The sequence below is a fragment of the Salvelinus fontinalis genome, chromosome 2 (genome assembly GCF_029448725.1).
Source record: "Salvelinus fontinalis isolate EN_2023a chromosome 2, ASM2944872v1, whole genome shotgun sequence".
Lineage (NCBI taxonomy): Eukaryota > Metazoa > Chordata > Actinopteri > Salmoniformes > Salmonidae > Salvelinus > Salvelinus fontinalis.
This window is the reverse complement of record NC_074666.1, coordinates 54,509,034-54,533,432: the sequence shown is the minus strand read 5'-3', so window position 1 is coordinate 54,533,432 and position 24,399 is coordinate 54,509,034. Positions and strand designations below refer to the sequence as shown.

Below are 24,399 nucleotides of genomic sequence, written 5' to 3'. Positions count from 1 at the left end.
GGCCACTCTACCATAAAGGCCTGATTTGGTGGAGTGCTGCAGAGATGGTTGTCCTTTTAGAAGGTTCTCACATCTCGCCAGAGGAACTCTGGAGTGCTGTCAGAGTGACTATCGGGTTATTGGTCACCTCCCTGACCAAGGCCCTTCTCCCCCGATTGCTCAGTTTGACCAGGCGGGCAGCTCTAGGAAGTGTTTTGGTCTTTCCAAACTTCTTCCATTTAAAAATTATGGAGGCCACTGTGTTCTTGGGGACCTTCAATGCTGTAGACATTTTTTTGGTACCCTTCCCCAGATCTGTGCCTTGATACAATCCAGTCTCTGTGCTCTACGGACAATTCCTTCGACCTAATGGCTTGGTTTTTGCTGTGACATGCACTGTCAACTTTATATAGACAGGTATGTGCCTTTCCAAATCATGTCCAATCAATTGAGTTTAACACAGGTGGACTCAAACCAAGTTGTAGAAACATCACGGATGATCAATGGAAACAGGATGGACCTGAGCTCAATTTCGAGGTTCATAGCAAATGGTTTGAAGAATTATGTAAATAAGGTATTTCTGTTTTTATTTTTATAAATTAGAAAACATTTCTAAAAACCTGTTTTTTGTGTAGGTTGATGAGGATTTTAATTTAATCTATTTTAGAATAATCCTGTCATGTAAGAAAATGTGGATAAAGTTGAGGGGTCTGAATACTTTCTGAATGCACTGTATCACTATAGTTCGAGTGTCCATTTTCAGAACTTGTTTTCATTTCCAGAACTTGTTTTCATTTCAGCGCATCTAATTTGTAAACATTTCAACTGTATTAAATTAATTAAAAATTAACAACCATCAAAATAAGGTTGTTTTTGTAAGTGTGCGTTAAATCACAGGTGAAACTTTAGCGTTCTTATATATTCAACAGAAAGCCAATGTATTCCATTGTAGCCCATTTCAGCCATTACCGTGTTTTTTCATTTATCCGTTACTTTACCAGGTAAGTTGACTGAGAACACATTTACAGCAACGACCTGGGGAATAGTTACAGGGGGATGAATGAGCCAATTGTAAACCGGGGATTATTAGGTGACCGTTTGAGGGCCAGATTGGGAATTTAGCCAGGACACCAGGGTTAACACCCCTACGATAAGTGCCATGGGATCTTTAATGACCTCAGAACTCCCGTTTAATGTCCCATCCAAAAGAAAGCACCCTACACAGGGCAGTGTCACTGCCCTGGGGCATTGGGATATTTTTTAGACCAGAGGAAAGAGTGCCTCCTACTGGCCCTCCAACACCACTTCCAGCAGCATCTGGTCTCCCATCCAGGGACTGTCCAGGACCAAGCCTGCTTAGCTTCAGAAGCAAGCCAGCAGTGGTATGCAGGGTGGTATGCTGCTGGTCATTTCAAACATTTCCACGGTCGCAGTGTTAGTGGTCGCAGTGTTAGGGTAATGGGGCTTTTTCTATTTTGCCATTTTTTTGTATAACTAACCACTCAGTTGGACTTAACAGTAGTTATCCTCTTCATCGCCCTGTGATGGATTGAAAACTGGAACGAAAATATTCAAAATAAGTGTGTTATTAATGACAATACAATATTTTTTTTTAGGTAAATCATACCAACAAGTGCCTTCAGAAAGTATTCATACCCCTTGATTTATTCCACATTTTGTTGTTACAGCCTGAATTTAAAATGTATTAAATATAATTTTTTCACACAATACCCCATAATGACAAAGCAAAAACATGTTTTTAGAAATGTTTGTACATTTATTGAAATACAGAAGTACATTTACGTAAGTATTCACACCCCTGAGTCAATACATGTTAGAATCACCTTTGGCAGTGATTAAAGCTGTGAGTCTCTAAGCTTTGCACACCTGGATTTGACAATATTTGCATTATTTTTGTAATTCTTCAAGCTATGTCAAGTTGGTTGTTGATCATTGCTAGACAGCCAAGCCTTGCCATAGATTTTCAAGACAATGGTCAAAATGGTAACTAGGCCTCTCAGGAACATTCAGTGGCATCTTGATATGGCATCTTGATAATCAACTACAGTGTATATTTAGCCTTGTGTTTTAGGTTATTGTCCTGCTGAAGATGAATTTATTTCCCAGTGTCTTTTGGAAAACAGACTGAACAAGGTTTTCCTCTAGGATTTTGCATGTACTTAGCTCTATTCTATACCATCTTAACCGCTGTGAAATATCTTTTCCATAACCTTCTTAGACTTGCTTTGAATAAAAATGACCGATATATACCTCACTTTCTATGTGAATTTGGTCAGTTCTCCCAAAATATTACATATTGCAGCTTTAGTCACCATTGGCCTCATGGTGAAATCCCTGAGCGGTTTCCTTCCTCTCCGACAAATTAGTTTGTAAGGACGCATGTATATTTGTACTGATTGCGTGTAAAGTGTAATTAATAACACCATGCTCAAAGGGATATTCCATGTCTCTTTTTTTTTACCCATCTACCAATAGGTTCCCTTTGCTAGTCACTGAAAAACCTCCCTGGTCTTTGTGGTTTAATCTGTGTTTAAAAATCACTGCTCGACTGAGATAATTGTATGTGTGGGGTATGGTGGCAAGATTATGTTATAATACTTTTATTGCATCATGGTTGTTTTATTGAACAGAATAGAGTATTCTTAACCTTTGTGTGTGTGTGTGTTCTACTGACGATGGGCCTCTGGGAGATCACACTGACAGGAGATTTACGATGTCTTTTGGGTGATAAAACCTAAAGAGCATTCCAGAGCATGAGTTAATGTTTCTGTTCTATACCGTACCAGGGAGAGATGGTTCCAGTTTGGAGTCGGAGGGACAGACACTGGTCTATACAATGAAAACTGTTGACACAGCAGATACTGTTTGCTATATATTATAGGTATTTTTCATCCAAATCTTAACCTTGTGACCCGTTCTATATATCTGTTGTTCGTCATGTAGGTTGAAAGGGGTGTATCTTGGCAATAACCTTTGTACTTTTGTCTCGCCGCTCTCAACGGATCATCAGAAACGGTGATTCGTCGACCTGCCATCGCTATTGCAAAGCTCTCACTATTAAAGATCTAGTTTAAGTATAACTCTGACTTGTGTGTTAAGTTAGTCTCTCCTCATTTGACAGTAAATAAATGAACCACCACAGGAATACAGAGACGAGGTAGTCATAAAGAAAAGATTGTGTTAAGCACTATTATTGCACACGGAGTCCATGCAATTTATGGGACTTAAGAAATGTTTGACGCATGGACTTATTTAGGCTTTGCCCTAACAAAGGCATTGCAAACGTATTGACTCAAGACATTTCAGCCTTTCATTTTTTATTAATTAGTACAAAATTCTAAAAACATAATCCAACGTTGACATTATGGGGGTTTAATCCTTTTTAAATTCAGGCTTTAACACAACAAAATGTGGGAAAAGTCAAGGGGTGTGAATACTTTCTGAAGGCACTGTAAGACATAGCATGATATTGTGTATAAAGGCACCCCTGGGATTCTCGCAGCAGCTCTCTTACTAACAGGACACCCAAGTCATGTTTGGATGGCAATTGCTTCCAATAAGAGTTCCCGTCCCTCTTCCATCTCCCACCATTTCCATTCATCCTGATCATGTTCTTAGTAGGACTGGAGGTAGCCTGGCAAACAGGGCTAGCCTCGCACCGGCAGCCAAGTCCTCTTCACTAGCCTATAGTATGACGAATGGATTAGAGAGCGGATGCTTCTGGGATTCATGCTGGCACTGTTTGTTTAGTTTATGGATGGATTGTTTGCACTGCTGTTTGCAATGGCTGCTGTTCCCATGGCTGCAGTTGTCACTAGTTACCACAGCCACAAATAGCTTAACCCCGCCTATTTCTCTTCTTAAAGGTAGACTCATCAAAATGACGTTGCCACGGGCAGCACCGGAAATATTGAGAAAAACGAGATTCACACTTCGCTCTCACAAAGTCACACACAGTATCTACGCATGTGCACAGGTTCGCTTCACGCTATTCACGGCATGGTAGTCAGGGCACCAAAACAGCTGAGAAGTTGAGCCTCACTCTTCAAAGTTTTTACGCTATATATACAAAAGTATGTGGACACCCCTTCAAATTATTATTATTATTTTTTATATTTATTTATTTATTGAATATCCGAAACATAAAATACACTTGCAGTGAAGCCGCTCCACAACTACATCATACCAGTCATTCAACAGATTCCCATTCAAAGCGACACACAGAAGCAATGGTCAATGGACAGATCTACCACCAGGACAAAAACATGAACCCGATCCCCCCCCACAGTTCCCCAATAGCTGTCCCTCAACCATTCGAGACCCCTCCCACAGTCAACCCCTCCACACTCCAAGAACCCCCAATGCTCCAATAACCAAGAGAATTAACTTAAAAGAAACAAAGAAAAGACAGAAGAAAACAGGAAATAAAAATGCAAAAAATTATAATTAAACAAAATAATACATTTTGAACAAAGGACATCAAGGACAACTAAAATCATAACAGCAATGCCAACTGTATATGGTTGTGTGCATGTCTGGCACTATTACATGTATGTGTGTATTCCTTGTATGTGTTTATTTGAATGTGTGTGTGTATATGCATGTGTACCGCGAAGTGGTAGGCCACACAAGCTCACAGAACGGGACCGGGATAATAATAGTCTGGGGCTGTTTTTCGTGGTTCGGGCTAGGCCCCTTAGTGCCAGTGAAGGAAAATCTTAACGTTACGGCATACAATGTCATTCTAGACGATTCTGCGCTTCCAACTTTGTGGCAACAGTTTTGGGAAGGCCCTTTCCTGTTTCAGCATGACAATGCCCGTATACAAAGCAAGGTCCATACAGAAACATTTTGTTTGCGATCGGTGTATAAGAACTTGACTGGCCTGCACAGAGCCCTGACCTCAACCCCATCAAACACCTTTGAGATGAATTGGAAAACCGATTGCAAGCCAGGCTTAATCGCCCAACATCAGTGCCCGACCTCACTAATGCTCTTGTGGCTGAATGGAAGCACGTCCCCACAGCAATGTTCCAACATCTAGTGGAAAGCCTTCCTAGAAGAGTGGCAGCATAGTGGGGGAACAACTCCATATTAATGCCCATGATTTTAGAATGAGATGTTTGACGAGCAGGTGTCAACATACTTTTGGTCATGTAGTGTTTGTGAAATTTCCGCGGTTCTATGTTTTGTAGTAAAAAATACAGAGTAAGATGTGTTTCCAATTTCATCATCATAATTGGTTAAAATCACATGATGCACATCCATGTCATTGGAAACACTTACTCTGTTTTTTTCTACAAAACATAGAAATGGGCCATTTCCACATATGTTGGTGTTAGGGTGGTGCTGGAAATGATGAATATGTTTCAAAATATATTTAGAAATTTCTCTTTAACCACGTGCCTAAACTTAAATTCATAACCAAAAATGTTTTTGACTATATAGCCAATTTTTGGGGTATTTGGTATTTTATTAGGATCCCCATTAGCTGTTGCGAAATCAGCAGCTAGTCTTCCTGGGGTCCACACAAAACATGAAATATAATACAGAACGACATAATACAGAACATCAATAGACAAGAACAGCTCAAGGACAGAACTACATACTTTTTTAAAAAGGCAAACAGCCGATATATCAATGCATACACAAAAACGGTCTAGGTCAAATAGGTGAGAGGCGTTGTGCCGCGAGGTGTTGCTTTATCTGTTTTTGGAAACCAGGTTTGCTGTTCATTTGAGCAACATGAGATGGAAGGAAGTCCCATGCAATAAGGGCTCTATATAATACTGTACGTTTTCTTGAATTTGTTCTGGATTTGGGGACTGTGAACAGAATTTTGACTTAGAGGCTGAGTTAGCACTGCATTACAGTTAGCTGGATTTGACGTTGCAGTTTCCAGGTTGGTATTGTTCTGCAGAGCTTTGGCTCTTAGCTTTCACTAAATGTGACTACATAATTTTTCAACGTTTTTTTTAAAGATATCACATAGGAAGATTGTCCTGTAGCATTTGATTTCATTAATAAGTATTATTTTTATTAGTTGGTTTTAATCAGTATATTAATAGATTAACTAGGGTCCTTTTTTAAAAACAGTGAAATGTTGTAAGGGACCACTGAGTTGGTTACGTGTTGCTTATATTAAAGTATGCCTCAAAGAATTTGTTAATCTGGCAAAAGATTATGTTCCGCTGACATTATCCAGGCGCTGTCAAACAATCAACCCCCACTCATTTAAAACTACTTATCTGACTTCAGACACATTGTCAACAGCTAAAAACATTACACCAAGAGCATAGGCAGAGTATGAAAAGAATACGTGAAAATCTCTTCATCCCCGTTTTAAAAAAACAGGCTACTATTTTGGCTGGCCGTGGAGGGGTGTCAACCACAGAAAGTGAACGAGCTGTCACCTTAAGTGTTGGCTGCTGACTGTTATGTCATGATGCCGGCAGGTTTAGTCAAACAGGTGTTTGGTGTGCGGGCAACCTGTAGTGCTTGGGCTAATCATCTTCAACCCTCTTGCTAGTAATTACCTTATTCCTCCATCGCCAGGACAACACAACTATCTGTGTGCCGGGAGGAATGACTGCATCATAGACAGGATCCGCAGGAAGAACTGTCCGGCGTGCCGCTTCCGCAAGTGTCTCCAAGCAGGGATGAACCTGGAAGGTAAGTGGCACCACCACATTCATATTGTTCTCATATAAGTGGAAGTGTAGTGTATATACACAGTCTTATGGCAAGCAAAGTTTAATCAGAGGACATTTTCAGCATGTGTTGTCTCTGAAAGGCAGGGTTTTATATGTGTTGTAGTATTGGATTCACATAAACCAGTAGAGGGCCTTGATTCCCAGAGTTTATGTTGACACGAGCTAACCTAATGTATCATCTCTGGCCCAGTGTTTCAAACAAGGGTCAGAGCGAGTGATCAACAACAATCATTCGCTCAGACCCAGTTCCTCCCATGTCCCTGAGCCATAGAAAGATAGAAGGCTCACATTAGCTCTACTCTGCCACTATGGACTTCAACAAAAAATGGAAATGGACAATAATTCACGTTGATGCACTTCTTGTTATTTATATATGTTCATTGATTCAGGGCTGCAGGGTATGCAATTGTTAATGATTTAGATGTACGAATCAGAGCGGGTGCATCAGCAGACAACCAAAACCTGGGGACGTACCAGAAAGGCTCTTAGTTGCCATAGAAACATTTATGGAGGAAATTAAAAAAGGAGGGGAAAAAATACATCGTTTTTGATGGTAACCCTCTCAACCGGAGGCATTCAGCACATATTGTAACAGAAAAGATAAATCGATCAAAGTTTTTCAAAAAATCCAAAATACATTGTGTTTTTTTGTGTTGTGCTGCTCTTTTTAAAGACCCATAGAAATACACAAGAAAGTAAGCTTCTTCGTTTCAATAAATTAAACCTTGAACTCTGTACCCTTTTGAAGCGTAACAAAATGTGGATGACCTACCTTTATGAGCAAACTGTAGCTGAGGTAATCTGATAACGCATTTTATAGGCTGCATATTTTTGTTATGAATAGGGTATGTGTGGTCTATACACTGTCACCACCTGGGTTAGGTGGGAAACAATAGCTAGCCATAACCCTCTAAGGTCGATGTCCACGGCCCCGCGGAAATCAAATTAGCATAGTAAAACAATCCCCCTGAAAATAAGGGGTTAAATATTTTTTGTATTTTTTTTTTAAATAACAAATGTTTCCTGATCTTTCTTATATCTCTTAGATATAGGACAGACATTTCAGAACAAACTTCCTATTGAATTTTTTGGGATGGATTATCTGTTCCATGTAGTGAATCTGTTATTCAATGCATTTGTATGGGCAAATAATGAGAAAAATAATTGCTAAATCAAATGGGTTTTTTTTGTATTGTTTTGATACTTCAAGGAGTCTAAATCAAATTGCTAAATGATCCTTGGTATGACCTTCTTAAAACAATTTCATATAGCTTAGTAGAACACCCCCCCCCCCCCCCCCGTCCGTCCGTCCGTCCTCCTCTGGCTTAGATAGGGCTTAGACTGTTATGGGTTAACAGGGAAAATGACTGATTAGCGCTTTCTTCTCTCTATTCTCTCGCTCTCTCTTCTCGGTCTTTGCAGCAAGGAAAAACAAGAAGCTGATCCGATTTAAAGGTCAGCAGGCCACGCCAGAGTCGAACGCACCTGATGAAAGGGCATGCACCCTGATCCCAAAGTCCATGCCCCAGCTGGTGCCCACCATGCTGTCCTTGCTTAAAGCCATCGAGCCAGAGGCCATTTACTCTGGCTACGACAGCACCATCCCCGACACCTCCACCCGCCTTATGACCACCCTCAACAGGTTGGGCGGACAGCAGGTCGTTTCAGCCGTCAAGTGGGCCAAGTCCCTACCAGGTAAGACCACCTGGTACACCTCCATTAACACTGTGACCATAGACCGCAGGGACCATTTTAGCACTAATTTGACTAACCATAATGGGCTAGGCTTGGTCCATTCTGTTTCAACTCAAGTTTATTCAGGAAATGAACTAGGTCTAAATCAAGTCAATCCAGTGACTTTCAAATGAATTATAATATTTTCAATTCATCTCATGATTTTCTATTTTATCGATCATGGAATGGGTTTGAGTTGACCCCCAGCCCCTAATCATGAGAAAGAAGGCACATGGTTTGGTAATCGCCCCCCCCCAAGTATTTACTCTCTGCCTTGGTCTCGCCCAGCAGCCAGCTAGCATGGAAGGGAAGGATGTGGAGAAATCTTACATAACCACTGAGTGGTTAAGCAAATATGATCTGAAAAGACTTCCACTTTTGAAGTGTCAACAATGAGAGACAATTGAACTGCAATTAAAGGCCACTTTCAGGGCTATAGACTGCAACCATTTAGTCACATTTGGAGACCCTTTGACTTGGCTGTCCGAGTAAAAGTTTTACTTGGTCGCATCAGTGTGTGCTGCACATTCAACATGGTCACTACATGGCTGCAATACAGTGTAATAGAATTACAATGCCCGATCTTAGTCTCTATGGGGTTCCCGAGTGGCGCAGTGGTCTAAGGCACTGTCTCTCAGTGCTCGAGGCGTCACTATAGACACCCTAGTTTGAATCCAGGCTGTATCACTACCAGCCATGATTGGGAGTCCCATCGGGTGACGCACATTTTGCACAGCACGATGCCGGGTTTGGCCAGTGTAGGCCGTCATTGTAAATAAGAATTTGTTCTTAACTGACTGACTTGCCTAGTTAAATAAAAGTTAAATATTTTTTTTTAAATGTATTCTTGTCTGTCTTATTCTATCAATGTTTTGATCAAATAGACATATAATTGTATCATTATAAACTCAGCAAAAAAAGAAATGGCCTCTCACTGTCAACTGTGTTTATTTTCAGCAAACTTAACGTGTAAATATTTGTATGAACATAAGATTCAACAACTGAGACATAAACTGGACAAGTTACACAGACATGTGACTAACAGAAATGTGTCCCCGAACAAAGGGGGGATCAAAATCAAAAGTAACAGTCAGTATCTGGTGTGGCCACCAGCTGCATACCACCCTGCATACCACTGCTGGCTTGCTTCTGAAGCTAAGCAGGGTTGGTCCTGGTCAGTCCCTGGATGGGAGACCAGATGCTGCTGGAAGTGGTGTTGGAGGGCCAGTAGGAGGCACTCTTTCCTCTGGTCTAAAAAATATCCCAATGCCCCAGGACAGTGATTGGGGACACTGCCCTGTGTAGGGTGCCGTCTTTCGGATGGGACGTTAAACGGGTGTCCTGACTCTCTGAGGTCATTAAAGATCCCATGGCACTTATCGTAAGAGTAGGGGTGTTAACCCCGGTGTCCTGGCTAAATTCCCAATCTGGCCCTCAAACCATCATGGTCACCTAATAATCCCCAGTTTACAATTGGCTCATTCATCCCCCTCCTTTCCCCTGTAACTATTCCCCAGGTCGTTGCTGCAAATGAGAACGTGTTCTCAGTCAACTTACCTGGTAAAATAACAGTAAATAAATAAATAAAAATTAAGTACTGCAGTGCATCTCCTCCTCATGGACTGCACCAGATTTGCCAGTTCTTGCTGTGAGATGTTACCCCACTTTTCCACCAAGGCACCTGCAAGTTCCTGGACATTTCTGGGGGAAATTCAATGGGATTGAGATCCGGGCTCTTCGCTGGCCATTCCTTTCTTGCAGGAAATCACGCACAGAACGAGCAGTATGGCTGGTGGCATTGTCATGCTGGAGGGTCATGTCAGGATGAGCCTGCAGGAAGGGTACCACATGAGGGAGGAGGATGTCTTCCCTGTAACGCACGGCGTTGAGATTGCATGCAATGACAACAAGCTCAGTCCGATGATGCTGTGACACACCGCCCCAGACCATGACGGACCCTCCACCTCCAAATCAATCCTGTTCCAGAGGCCTCAGTGTAACGCTCATTCCTTCGACGATAAACACGAATCCAATTTTCACCCCTGGTGAGACAAAACCACAACTCATCAGTGAAGAGCACTTTTTGCCAGTCCTGTCTGGTCCAGCGACGGTGGGTTTGTGCCCATAGGCAACGTTATTGTCTGTGATGTCTGGTGAGGACCAACAGGCCTACAACCCCCCCAGTCCAGCCTCTTGTGGACAGTCTGAGCACTGATGGAGGGATTGTGCGTCCCTAGTGTAACTTGGGCCGTTGTTGTTGCCATCCTGTACCTGTCCCGCAGGTGTGATGTTCGGATGTACTGATCCTGTGCAGGTGTTACACATGGTCTGCCGCTGCAAGGACGATCAGCTGTCCGTCCTGTCTCCCTGTAGCGCTGTCTTAGGCGTCTCACAGTACGGACATTGCAATTTATTGCCCTGGCCACATCTGCAGTCCTCATGCCTCCTTGCAGCATGCCTAAGGCACATTTACGCAGGGACCCTGGGCATCTTTCTTTTGGTGTTTTTCAGTAGAAAGGCCTGTTTGGTGTCCTAAGTTTTCATAACTATGACCTTAATTGCCTATTGTCTGTAAGCTATTAGTGTCTTAACGACCGTTCCACAGGTTCATTAATTGTTTATGGTTCATTGAACAAGCATGGGAAACAGTGTTTAAACCCTTTACAATGAAGATCTGTGAAGTTATTTGGATTTTTACAAATGATCTTTGAAAGACAGGGTCCTGAAAAGGGGACGTTGATTTTTTGGCCGAGTTTATATTACTCAAAAGACCAGCACTAACAACACTGCAATCCTGACCAATGCTCTGTGTGTTGTGTGTTCGTGCAGGGTTCCGGAACCTTCACCTGGATGATCAGATGACTCTGCTGCAGTGCTCCTGGCTGTTCCTCATGTCATTCGGCCTGGGCTGGCGCTCCTACCAGCAGTGTAATGGGGGCATGCTCTGTTTCGCCCCTGACCTGGTTATTAATGAGTAAGTCCAGAGCATCAGAGAGACACTTTGGAGGGCTGAAGCTGGCTGGGGGCTCTGGAGATGAGAAAGGTAGCCTGGATGGTGGGTGTAGTTCTATAGATAGCTAGTTCAAGCAGAGCCTTTCTGGAGGGAGGGAAGGAAAACTATATTGCTGGAATGAAAAATGTATGTCTACCAAACGTCTACACCCCCTTTAACTTGTTTCACCTTTTGTTGCATTACAAAGTGAGATTGAAATATATATATTTTTTTAAATGGCCATTGATCTACACAGTACTCCATGTCAAAGTGAAAAGATCATTCTGTATATAATTTAATAAAAATTAAAAAAGTAAAATATAGTTGTTGCATAAGTATTCACCCCCTTTGATTAGGCCAGCCTAAATTAGTTAAGAAGTAAACATTTTTGTTAACAAATCATATAAGTTATATGGACACACTCTGTGTGACATGATTTCTGAATGACTACCCCTTCCTCTTTCCCCCATACATATAACATCTGTCCCTCAGTCAAGTATTGAATTTCAAGCACAGATTCAACTACAAAGACCAGGGAGATTTTCAAAAACCTCATAAAGAAGGGCAGGAATTGGTAAATGGGTAATAATAACAAATCAGACATTTAATGTCTTTAGTCATGGTTAAGTGAATAATTCTGCTGTGGATGAAGTATTAAAACCATCCAGACACATCAGATGCAGTCGTTTTTCTGAAATGAGCTGCAGGACAGGAAGGAAACTACTTAGGGATGTTACCATGAGGCCATTGGTGATTTTTAAACCAGCTACAGAGTTCAATGGCCGTGATGGGAGAAAACTGAGGATGGATCAATGAAAGAATGACAAAGTGGAAAGAATACAAATATATAGAATACACATATTCCAAAACAATAATGCACTACAGTAATACTGCAACAACAACAAAAAAACATGTCAAAGGAATATACTTTTTGGCCTAAATTCAAAGCCTTATGTTTAGGGCAAACACAATACATAACTGAGTAACTGCCTCCTTATTTTCAAGTATGGTGGAGGCTGCATCATGGTATGTGTATGCTTGACATCGGCAAAGACTGGGGAGTTTTTCAGGATGAAAAGAAACCAAATGGGGCTAAGCGCAGGCAAAATTCTAAAGGAAAACCTGCTTCAGTTTGCTTTACACCAGACACTGGGAAAGGGATTCACCTTTCAGCAGGATAATAACACAAAAGCCAGATCTAGAGTGAAGTTGCTTACCGAGAAGACAGTGAATCTTCCTGAGTGGACAGTTTTGACTTAAATCTGCTTGAAAATCTATAGTAAGAATAGAAAATTGCTGTCTAGCCATGAATCCAAACAACTTGACAGCTTGAAGAATTTTGAAAAGATGGGAAAATATTGCACCATACAGGTGTGCAAAGAAAGCTCTTATGAGATTTACCCAAGAAGACTGCCAAACGTGTTTCTAACATGTATTGACTCAGGGGGTGAACACTTACCTAATCAAGTTCTATTAGTGTTTTATTCTTCATTAATCTTAAAAAAAACAAATCTTAATCTTTAAAAGTACAAATGGTCTTTCACTTTGACATTAGAGTATTTTGTGTAGATCATTGACAAAAAATGACAAATCCATTTTAATCCCACTTTGTAATTAACACAATAAAATGGGAATACATTCAAGCGGGGTGTAGACTTGGGTGGGGAAATCCTGTCCATCCTATTAGGGCTGATTTCTTAGCCCAGATTCACAACACTCTGTATCTCCAGCAGTATTATAGGCATAACTGTCACGGTCATTATACACTATGTGAAATGCAGAGAGGGAAGTGGGGTGTTGGTCTGATTATAACTGTCACTTTGTGTGTGTGTGTGTCTCAGTGAGAGGATGAAGCTGCCCTATATGACCGACCAGTGTGAGCAGATGCTGAAGATCTCCACTGAGTTTGTGAGGTTGCAGGTGTCCTACGACGAGTACCTGTGTATGAAAGTCCTGCTGCTGCTCAGCACAGGTATAACATATTTACATTTCAAATCTTAAATAACATAAATGAATCCATAGATTAAAACACTTATTCATTATGGCCGTCCGATGCAGTTTGCTGGGGAAAAGCAGAACACATTTTTTGGACTTCTCCGATGTGTTCAAAAATAAATCGAGAAAAGAAAAAGAGGAGGGAAACCAGACAAACTGAAGCTGCAGCTTTTGAATGAGCTTTGTACAAATGAGGCCTCGGGGGGGACTCCCAGCGTGACAAGCCATTACAAAACCATATTTAAGCAGAAGATACTGTTTATTGCAACACTTGACTTGGATTGACTGGGGGGAAAAAACGATTTTATGCCTTTCAAATTACTCAAAATGAGTGGTTTTGGAAAGCGCACACACTTAGTGTGTTTTGATTGCTTCCTAAGGAAATGAAAATTACATTTACATGCAGAGCTGTGCTTTTTTTAAACCAGTGAGTAATCTTCCCTGATTTTATTTCCAACCAGGACAGAATGTACACGTTTTCAAGTGTTTTATTTTGATTGGCTCATCGATAATGTTATCTAAAGAATTCAAACTAGAAATGTAAAAGAAATACGTCAGGCGACCACTTTTGATCGATGTTGTCACGGCCGTCAAAAGAAGTGGACCAAAGTGCAGCGTGGTGAGCGTACATTCTTACTTATTTAACCTGTTAGGCGGGCTGTCCCGACATCGGTACACTTATGACAACATCCAGCTCAATTGCAGGGCGCGAAATTCAAAATCATTTTTTTTTTAATATTTAACTTTCACACATTAACAAGTCCAATACAGCATTTGAAAGATAAACATCTTGTTAATCCAGCCAACGTGTCCGATTTTTAAAATGTTTTACAGCAAAAACACCACGTATATTTATGTTAGTTCACCACCAAATACAAAAGAGGACAGACATTTTTCACAACACAGGTAGCATGCACAAAGCCAACCTAACTAACCAAGATCCAAACAAACAAACCTAGAAACAACTTCCTCAGATGACAGTCCTGTAACATGTTACACAATAAATCTATATTTTGTTCGAAAAATGTGCATATTTGAGCTATAAATCAGTTTTACATTGATGCTACCATCATAGCTACAGTCAGAAATAGCACGGGAGTAGCCAGAGTAAATACAGACACCAACGTCAACTACCTAATTACTCATCATAAAACATTTCAGAAAAATATATGGTGTATAGCAAAATGAAAGACAAAGATCTTGTGAATACAGACAATATTTCCGATTTTTTTAAGTGTTTTACAGCGAAAACACAATATATCGTTATATTAGCTTACTGCAATGGCTAACACACAACAGCATTGATTCCAAGTAATCGGTAGCGATAGCACAGCTCGACAGATATATGAAATAGCATCCCAAATTGGGTCCTTATCTTTGTTGATCTTCCATCAGAATGTTGTAAAGGGGTCCATTGTCCAGAACGGTCTTTGTTTGGATCCAGAACGAACTATTTCCCTCTTGAATTAGCAAGCACACTGGCCGTGCGGCGCTAACATCTCTTTCTTGAAAAAAATTCTTCCATTCTTCCTCGGTAAGCACGGGGAGTTGGCTCAGGTCTCCAACCTGACTCAGCCAATCTCCCCGTGTGCCCCCCAATTTTTTTGGGGGGGGGTGCCTCGTGCCTGCTCCGTTGCCGTGACTCCTGGTAGCAAAGTCGTTCCTCCCTCGCTACTTCAGCCTGTTTCCATGGCAGGGTCTTGTCCCCTGCCATAACCTCCTCCCATGTCCAAGATGTCCTCCATTCTCTCTTCTCCCGGGCCCAGGATCCCTGCTCTTCCTGGCCATGCTGCTTGGTCCTTTGGTGGTGGGTAGTTCTGTCACGGCCGTCAAAAGAAGTGGACCAAAGTGCAGCGTTGTGAGCGTGGTGAATGGCCACCCCAAATCACACCCTGACCAAACCAAATAGAGACATAAAAAGGCTCTCTAAGGTCAGGGTGTGACAGATGTAGACCTATTGCCTGCTATTATAGACCTCTCTCCTGTTAGTATTGTAAATAGTAGTGATGTTACGGACCGGAGTTGATCCATGATCCATACGGATCACTCCCCCCCCACGGTTCGGCACGCATGTGAACCGCGGATCAATTGCAAAGTTTAACCATCATAGTGTAAAATACAGTTTTACTGCCGCTGTTACTTTTTAAATTAATAATTCCCTTAATCTCGATGCAGAGTTGCAGTGAAAAGATAAAGACAGATGCATGCTGGGTTTTACTCTGAAGCCTGAAGGTTGATTTGATAAAAAAATTTAAGCAGTTGTGTGTACTGTTCACGTGACCAGGGCATGTTGAATCCCAACGAATCAATCCTGGATGCTCGTGTTGCAAAGAAGAAAAAAGAGCAGTGACAGACATGGCTAGCGGAGGAGCTGAAGAACTGGAAAAGCCTCCCGCTTCATTTAAGTCTCATGTATGGGAGCATTTTGGCTTCCCTGTCAAATATGATGACGGAAGAAGGGTGGTGGACAACACCATTATGGTGTGTAGGCATTGTGCCACAACAAAGCTGATCATGGAAATACATCGAGCGTGGTCACACATTTAAAGCATCATCACCCTGGTGGGTCAGTGACGGGAGCCAAGTCAGCCAAGAGACAACAACTTCTCACCACAGCATTTAAGCAGCCCTTTGCTGCAGAATCAGACCGGGCTAAAGCCATCACCAAATCTATTGGGATGTTTATCGTTGCAGACATGAGGCCGTACTCTGTTGTGGAAAACAAAGGGTTTAAAAATATGGTGAAAGTGCTTGAGCCACGCTACGAAATCCCTTCGCGCACCCTCTTCAGTATGAAGATCGTGCCAGATCTTTATGAAAAGGAAAGGATCAAAATTGTTGATGAATTATCCAAGGCATCCTCTGTTGCCCTCACCACAGACAGATGGACCTCCAGGGCAACGGAAATCTACGTGACTGTAACTGCTCACTACACCACAGAGGAGTGGCAGATGCGAAGTCTGGTGCTACAGACACGCCACCTCCTGTCACACAGGCACAAATCTGGCGCAGGTACTGCTAGGAGCAGAGTGGAGGCTAGACAGGCCCAATAGCAATAGCCCAACCACCACAGATAATGCAAGAACCAAGTAAGTGCAGTGATAGAAGCTGGACTGGTGCCACAGGTAGCTTGCTTTGTACATGTGATCAATTTAGCATCCCGAAGGGGAATCTCAGTGAACCAGATGGACCGCATCCTTGGGAGGATCAGGAAGGTGGTTTCTTTTTCCACCGAAGCACAACAGCCGCTCATGTGCTTAAGATCAAGCAAGAAATGCTACAGCTACCGACCCAGAACCTCATACACGATGTCACAACAAGATGGAACTCCACTTATGACATGTTGGAGCGCTATCTTGAGCAGCAGGCAGCTGTATACGCTGCACTGACAGACAAGACCCTGAAAAAGAAATGAAGACATCGTCACCTTGTCTGATGATGATGTGAAAGTGGCAGAGGAGGTCCTCCAGGTGCTCAAACGCCTCAAAACGGTTACAACCCTATTGAGCACTGAACCTGCACCGTCTGTGTCCATGATGCTACCTCTGAAAACAAGGATTCTACAATCCATGGCCCCAAGTGAGGAAGACTGCACCCTCACTAGAGATGTCAAGGCTGCCATTAGATGACCTGAACCCCAGATTCCCCCCCTAATGTACAGGACTATCTTCATAGATCTACTGCACTGGATCCAAGCTTCAAGTCCCTGTCTCATCTAGACCCTGTTCTACGCCGGAGGACATACAGTGATCTCACCACTGAGATTGTGGCCACTGAAGAAGTAAAAAAACAAATGAGTGAATTACTTAAATATACTGCAGTCTAATCTTAGTCTATGCTATTGCTATTAGAATCATCCATGTTTTATTTAGAATAATAATGTATTTTATTAAATGTTATTGCCACAATTATAGTTCTATGAAATATGAAAATAAATAATTAGGTAGTTTAATAGATCAAGTATTTTTTTCTGCAGGGTCAAGCAACAGAGCAGACTCAGAGGAATCTCCTCAAATAATTTGGCCATGAAGGATCTTTTCGGGGAGACCTCTGCGAGCAAGGACACAGGAAAAATGTTTGCCAACACCATCAAAGAGGAGGTGGCATCCTACAAGGCAGCAAGCAGCATTCCAGTGGTGATCCACTGGCATGGTGGAAAAGCAATGAGTGTAAATAACCTCACATTGCCACGATGGCAAGATGCTACCTGGCTGTGCCTGTCACTTCAGTTCCTAGCGAGAGGGTGTTCTCCACGACAGGGGACATAGTGACTGCAAAGAGGTCTACCCTCTCCCCAGACAATGTAGACATCCTCATCTTTTTGAAAAATAATTTGAAGTTATATGCTCAGGTCTGCTTTGCTTTCTTTCTTTTTTGACTTTTTTTTTATGTTGACACAGGCAATTTTTTTCATTCACTATTGTTCAAAGGTATCATGCCTCATATTGCACTTTAATTTAACAATTGCGCATTGAATATTTTATTTTTAAGATTTTATTTAAACATTGAAAAGTTCCTTGCTTTAAGTGTTCTTTAAGTAATAAATGGAAGTAATAAGTAATTTCTTTAAGTAATAAATGAGGGGGCGGCTGATCCAATCCGTGACTCAAAACCGTGATCTGAACCGTGAGTTTTGTGATCCGTTGCACCATTAGTAAATAGTCATTTGTCAGTTATTCTAGACTGGAGGCATAAAATCCTTCTCTTTCATGTTTGAAAAAGGACATCATTAGCTACATCCAAACCAGAAAAATATACAGGAGAAAGCCAGTTTGTATCTCTCATCTGATAAGACAATTGGAGAGTATTTTACCTTTTACCTCCTGTGTTGTTTTGCATAATCTCTTGTCCATTGAGTGCAGTTTTGCCTGGGCCCAAGTCCAAGATCCCAGAACCCTTCAGTCCAGGGTAGATCCTTCATCTGGCTCTCATCAGGGAAGAATGGAGCCTCATAAAACCCATTGTTACCTGTGGTTTTGCATATTTTCCATATACCTAAGTGTGGTTGTGATGGGACGGAGGGTGGTTTGTATGAGACGGTTGTGGCGAGACGTTAGTGGCAGGATAACGGGCAGTGTTCAGACTGGGTAAAAACTGAAAGGCTCCTTCCTGGCCTAACCTAGCAATGTCAGAGTTTCTATTGTGTGAATATTGGTTGACTGAGTGAGGTTGCGTCCTTGACATCCGAAACTCTTTATTATGCCTTTTTGTAACGACAGAGACGTGAGGACTATATTGACGTGCATTGCCTACTAAAACAAATCATGCACGATGAGTAAGATGTTATGTCTGCTTGTTCCCCCCACAGTACCAAAGGATGGATTGAAGAGCCAGGCTGTGTTTGATGAGATCCGCATGACCTACATCAAGGAGCTGGGGAAGGCCATCGTCAAGCGGGAAGAGAACTCCAGCCAGAACTGGCAGAGGTTCTACCAACTCACTAAGCTACTGGACTCCATGCAGGAGGTGAGTTTGAGCCCACCTGCTCCCACAACCACACAACAGCATTCAGCAACACTCAGTAACACTTGCCGACGTTTTCCAGGTAGTTATGGAACCCAGGACTATCCTGGCTTAATAAACACAAAGAAAATTAAATGAATGAGCGTACATGCATACTCATCCCCTCTTCTATTCGTCAGCATACCAATAAATCAACCTGTTTCCTTTTGGTTGGAGTACCTTATATCAGGGAGTCAAGTCTGGAAGAGTGTGACTTGAATACCTGTTAGAGATCCAATATGTATTAAGAGCAAGCAAGACTGTTTTTTGTGTGTATTTGTGAACCTCTTGAGATGAGACCATTAGAATGTATTACAAGCTTAATTTTACCGCTATGCTATCATTATCAAACTTATTCATCATGGCATCAATGAGTGGTTTGACATAGTGTGTGCTCTACCAAACTGTAGCTACGCACCCTGGCATGTTGCTCTGTTGTTGCCATTGTGCTCTTATTGAAAGACCTCTAAAAAATAAGTGGTTGTTTCCACAGATGGTGGGGGGCCTCCTGCAGATCTGCTTCTACACTTTTGTGAATAAATCCCTTAGTGTGGAGTTCCCTGAAATGCTGGCCGAGATCATCAGCAACCAGATACCAAAATTCAAAGATGGGAGTGTCAAGCCGCTTCTGTTTCATCACGCCTTAAACCATGACACAATGCCTTAAATCCCCAGCCTCCCCTCTCGCCAGCCAGACCAACCTGTTTTCCCTGCAGACGTCCCACCAGGTCCCCTACCAGTACGGATTAATGTAGTGAGAGTGTGCACTCAAATCGGTTCCCAGAGGACTTGGGTGGATAGAGAATGTGAAAAGGAGAGAGAACAGGAGTGTAAGATTGACACTGACCATGAGCGACATGGCAACAAACTAACTGACCCTTCTGGATGAAACAAGGATTCAACTGTTCTAGAATCGCGTTTAGACCGTGAATCACTTCAAAAGACTTGATTATTGTGAGATTGGAGGAATCAAATTTTAACAACAAAAAGAGAAAGGAATATTTTCTATTGATTTAATGCATGCACAGACCGCTGAAACGTTTACGCAAGAATATCAGAAAAGGGAAAACGTGCCTTTTTTTTTTTAGCTTTACAAGCTTTCCATAGCCATTTTTCTCAAACTGTCAAAAGCAAGTATTTTGCATAGGAATTTAATATAAACACCTTTGTATGTATTTGTGTCTGTTCTCTTTCTAAGCAGCCATGTTTATTTTCTAAAATGTGTAGTTAAATGATCCCCAGAAGTGAAGTGTACAGTAAATAATAAAACCAACAATATGTTCAATTCCATTCTCCTCAACCTTTCAGCAGTTGTTATGCTCAAACATTAGGTTGAATAGAAGGTTCCTGCCCATGTCTGAGTGTATGTCACAGACAGTATATCAGGGTTCCCCAGTCAGTAATGGGCCCCCCTGGGTCCATGTTTTGGTTTTTGCCCTAGGAATACACAGCTGATTCAAATAACCAACTCATCATGAAGCTTTGACTATTTCAATCAGCTGTGTAGTGCTAGAGAAAAAAACTAAATGTGCACCCAGGGGGGACCCCAGGACCGAGTTTGGGAAACCCTGTAGTACATCATAATTCAACAGTAAGAAGAAAAAAAAGATCAGATCAACTTCTATGTGTGTAATAGGTTGTCTTCGTGATAAAAGCAAGACTCCATCTTAAAACCATCCATGATTTGCGAGTTAAATGAAAAGGGCAGTATTGGGCTAGGGAGATCGGATGGGAGTTTGCAGAATTGGCTAATGATCATATGATTGGTGTGTATATGTGAGTGAGAGAGCGCAAAAAGGAAACGGCCTGAACACGTTTGTTTGTTCATATGATATTAAAACGTATGTATCTATTTTTTATATGATCCATCAAGCTGAATTTTAGAGAGCATACGCACAGTCACTATTCTCTGGGAGTTGCAAACAAATTGTTAAATTACCCAAGCTTAAAAGAAAAATCCACTCAAGTGATATTTTGTTTTGTTTTTTTCATTGGTCTACTGTTGAAACAGTCCCAAAATTATTTGCATGTCACCAGTCAAGTTTTCAAGATGTAGGATTTTCAAGAATCAACGTGTCACTTGCCACATCATCATGATGATATTGCATTTTGCATCATCATGATGGTTTAAAAGTCTAGTGCCAAACTGCAGATTTTGTCAATTCTTATTCAAAATATGAAATGGAAAAAACAGCAGAACTGTGTAATTGTTACACAGAATTTATTTAGCCATCCTCTCACATTGACATAACATCGTTACAGTGGTTTGCGAAAGTATTCACCCCCTTGGCATTTTTCCTATTTTGTTGCGTTACAACTGGGAATTAAAATAGATTTTTGGGGTGTTTGTATCATTTGATTTACACAACATGCATACCACTTTGAAGATGCAAAATATTTTTTATTGTGAAGCAAACAAGAAATATGACAAAAAAACTGAACTTCAGTGTGCATAACTATTCACCCCCCCCCCCCCCCCCCCCCAAAGTCAATACTTTGTAGAGCCACCTTTTGCAGCATTTACAGTCCCCAGTCATACCCCAGTCTCTTGGGGTATGTCTCTATAAGCTTGGCACATCTAGCCACTGGGATTTTGCCCATTCTTTAAGGAAAAACTCCTCCAGCGCCTTCAAGTTAGATGGCTTCTGCTGGTTTACAGCAATCTTTAACTCATACCACATATTCTCAATTGGATTGAGGTTTGGGCTTTGACTAGGCCATTCCAAGAAACGTAAATGTTTTCCATTAAACCAATTGAGTGTTGCTTTAGCAGTATGCTTAGGGTCATTGTCCTGCTGGAAGGTGAACCTCCGTCCCAGTCTCAAATCTCTGGAAGACTGAAACAGGTTTCCTTCAAGAATTTCCCTGTATTTAGCGCCATCCATCATTCCTTCAATTCTGACCAATTTCCCAGTCCCTGCTGATGAAAAACATCCCCACAGATGGTGTTCTCGGGATGATGTGAGGTGTTGGGTTTGCACCAGACATAGCGTTTTCCTTGATGGCCAAAAAGCTACATTTTAGTCTCATCTGACCAGAGTACCTTCCATATGTTTGGGGAGTCTCCCATATGCCTTTTGGCGAACACCAAACCTTTTTGCTTATTTTTTTCTTTAAGCAATAGCTTTTTTCTGGCCACTCTTCCGTAAAGCCCAGCTCTGTGGAGTATATGGCTTAAAGTGGTCCTATGGACAGATACTCCAATCTCCGCTGTGGAACTTTGCAGCTCCTTCAGGGTTATCTTTGCACTTTGTTTGTGTCTGATTAATGCCCTCCTTGTCTGGTCCATTAGTTTTGGTGGGCGGCCCTCTCTCGGTAGGTTTGTTGTGGTGCCATATTCTTTCCATTTTTTAATAATGGATTTAATGGTGCTCTGTGGGATGTTGAAAGTTTCTGATATTTTTTTATAACCCAACCCTGATCTGTACTTCTCCACAACTTTGTCCCTGACCTGTTTGGAGAGCTCCTTGGTCTTCATGGTGCTTGGTGGTGCCCCTTGCTTAGTGGTGTTGCAGAGTCTGAGGCCTTTCAGAACTGGTGTATATCTACTCAGATCATGTGACAGATCATATGACACTTAGATTGCACACAGGTGGACTTTATTTAATTAATTATGTGACTTCTGAAGGTAATTGGTTGCACCAGATCTTATTTAGGGGCTTCCTAGCAAAGGGGGTGAATACATATGCACACACCACTTATCTGTTTTTTTTTTTTTTTTTTTTTTTTTTTTTTTTCATTTCACCACCAATTTGGACTATTTTGTGGAATGACCATGTGAGAAGGATCCCCTGGTGCTCCTCTCTGTATGCGTTCCCTGTTATTGTCTATCGTGTATTTTGGGGGGGAGATTGACATATTTTGGAATACTTTCTCATACAAGTTTTACAGAGGACTTTGTCTCAGTTCTGGTTTTCAATTGGACAAACCAGCTTGATCACATCCTAATGATCACTGCATTGCCATAGATGTACATACAGTAGCATAACATATCTCATGAAAGTAAAGCAGTTTCTTGACTATAACATGTTTCATGACAACTTTTGACAGAATAATTTTACATACCTGTATGTCTCTATCTTTTTTTTTTTTTTAAGGGAAAGAAAGTTAGACTTAAAGCCTTGCGAAATGGAGACCAAGAGCCATAAAAATGGGGTTTAAATTCAGGACAACTTAACTATTGATGTTTTAGAAAATGTATTTTTTTTTTTAAATACAATATTTTCAATATCAGTTGGATCCTCTTTGATATGAATCATTTTACTCAGTATTTTTGTACATTGGATGAGTAAGACGGTCATTATTTTATTTTTCTGTTTGTTTGACAAAGATGGATGTATTGCATATGTACTTAGACATTGTTAAAACATGTCTGACTTGTAAGTAACTATAAATGATATAAATCAATGGGAAAGACTATGAAAGCACTGTGTTTTAGGAAATTAGAAAATCAGGGTATTGGAAGGGGAAGAGGGACTGGAGTATATTTTGTATAGTACAACAGAGTGACCAAAGCAGAGAGAACATAAGTATTTGAGCAGTTACATTTACAGTAGCACTAATTATCCAATTATAGTGCTTATTATTTTATTTTAAAATATTTTGTAATGGTCTAGGCTTTGGTCTTTTGTATATTGCTGTGAGAATTAACCAGTCGCTTCGAATGTTTGGTTTTTTAAACTTTTTTTTTTTAGGTAAAAACTGTGTTTGAACGTAATCTACCCGGAGAGAATTTGCACTACCACGTTTCATAATGAATAGGAAATGAGGAAGGTCGTCACTCAGTCTTTGACTTTCCTTATTTCCTGGTCTACGCACCACAAACTGCCTAAAATAATCTAATGTTCATTCACTACCTCGTTTCAACTTCATACTAGTTGACAAAGTCTATTTTCTGTATAAAATACATACAAATATTATCTTTAAAGATTAAGGGCAGATCATATTTCACTGGTATATGGCTTTCATTAAAGTCTGTTGTTCGTATTTCAGTTCTGTAAATGTAATCCAATGTAAAGAATATATGTTGTGTATTTGTTTAAAAAAAAAAAATGTATTACCTCTGTATTACACCTCTTCTGTAGTCAATGTCGATATTTTCTCCTGACTAAAATATCTGTGTAGTTCTTTGGTTGGGTGCTCTAGCTTCGCTTCATGACCTCCGATGGTTATCAGTTGTTTCTCCATATAAATCTAAAATAAAGGGTTTCTCATTCACAAGTAATTTCTAAGGTCTCCAAATATGTCTTGATGGATGACAATATTTTCTTAACTGTGCTGGATGACATCAAATGCGTCAGATGTACATAAAAGTTAAAAAGAGCTGAAAAAAAGTCAAATTTACATATCACTGTATATTATGAAAATGTTTTGACTCCCTGTCAAAAACCTTCTGGGGCTGGGAACCTGTTCACCACTTGAGAAATGACCGTAAGCCTATCCTCTGTGTTTAAGGAATTACTG

General features: G+C 41.1%; 1 protein-coding gene across 3 annotated transcripts in view; it reads left to right on the top strand.

The window, feature by feature from the left end:
- LOC129821260 (glucocorticoid receptor-like) overlaps nt 1-20,221 on the top strand; it is a 94,344-nt gene extending 74,123 nt beyond the window's left edge. For all 3 annotated transcript variants that reach the window (XM_055878717.1, XM_055878727.1, XM_055878737.1), the window contains exons 5-10: nt 6,556-6,672; nt 8,136-8,408; nt 11,277-11,421; nt 13,281-13,411; nt 18,743-18,900; nt 19,430-20,221. In XM_055878717.1, the coding sequence (XP_055734692.1) occupies nt 6,556-6,672; nt 8,136-8,408; nt 11,277-11,421; nt 13,281-13,411; nt 18,743-18,900; nt 19,430-19,603 (998 nt within the window). In that variant the 3' untranslated portion in view covers nt 19,604-20,221. The remainder of the gene's footprint in view (nt 1-6,555; nt 6,673-8,135; nt 8,409-11,276; nt 11,422-13,280; nt 13,412-18,742; nt 18,901-19,429) is intronic.
- The last annotated feature ends 4,178 nt before the right edge of the window (nt 20,222-24,399 follow it).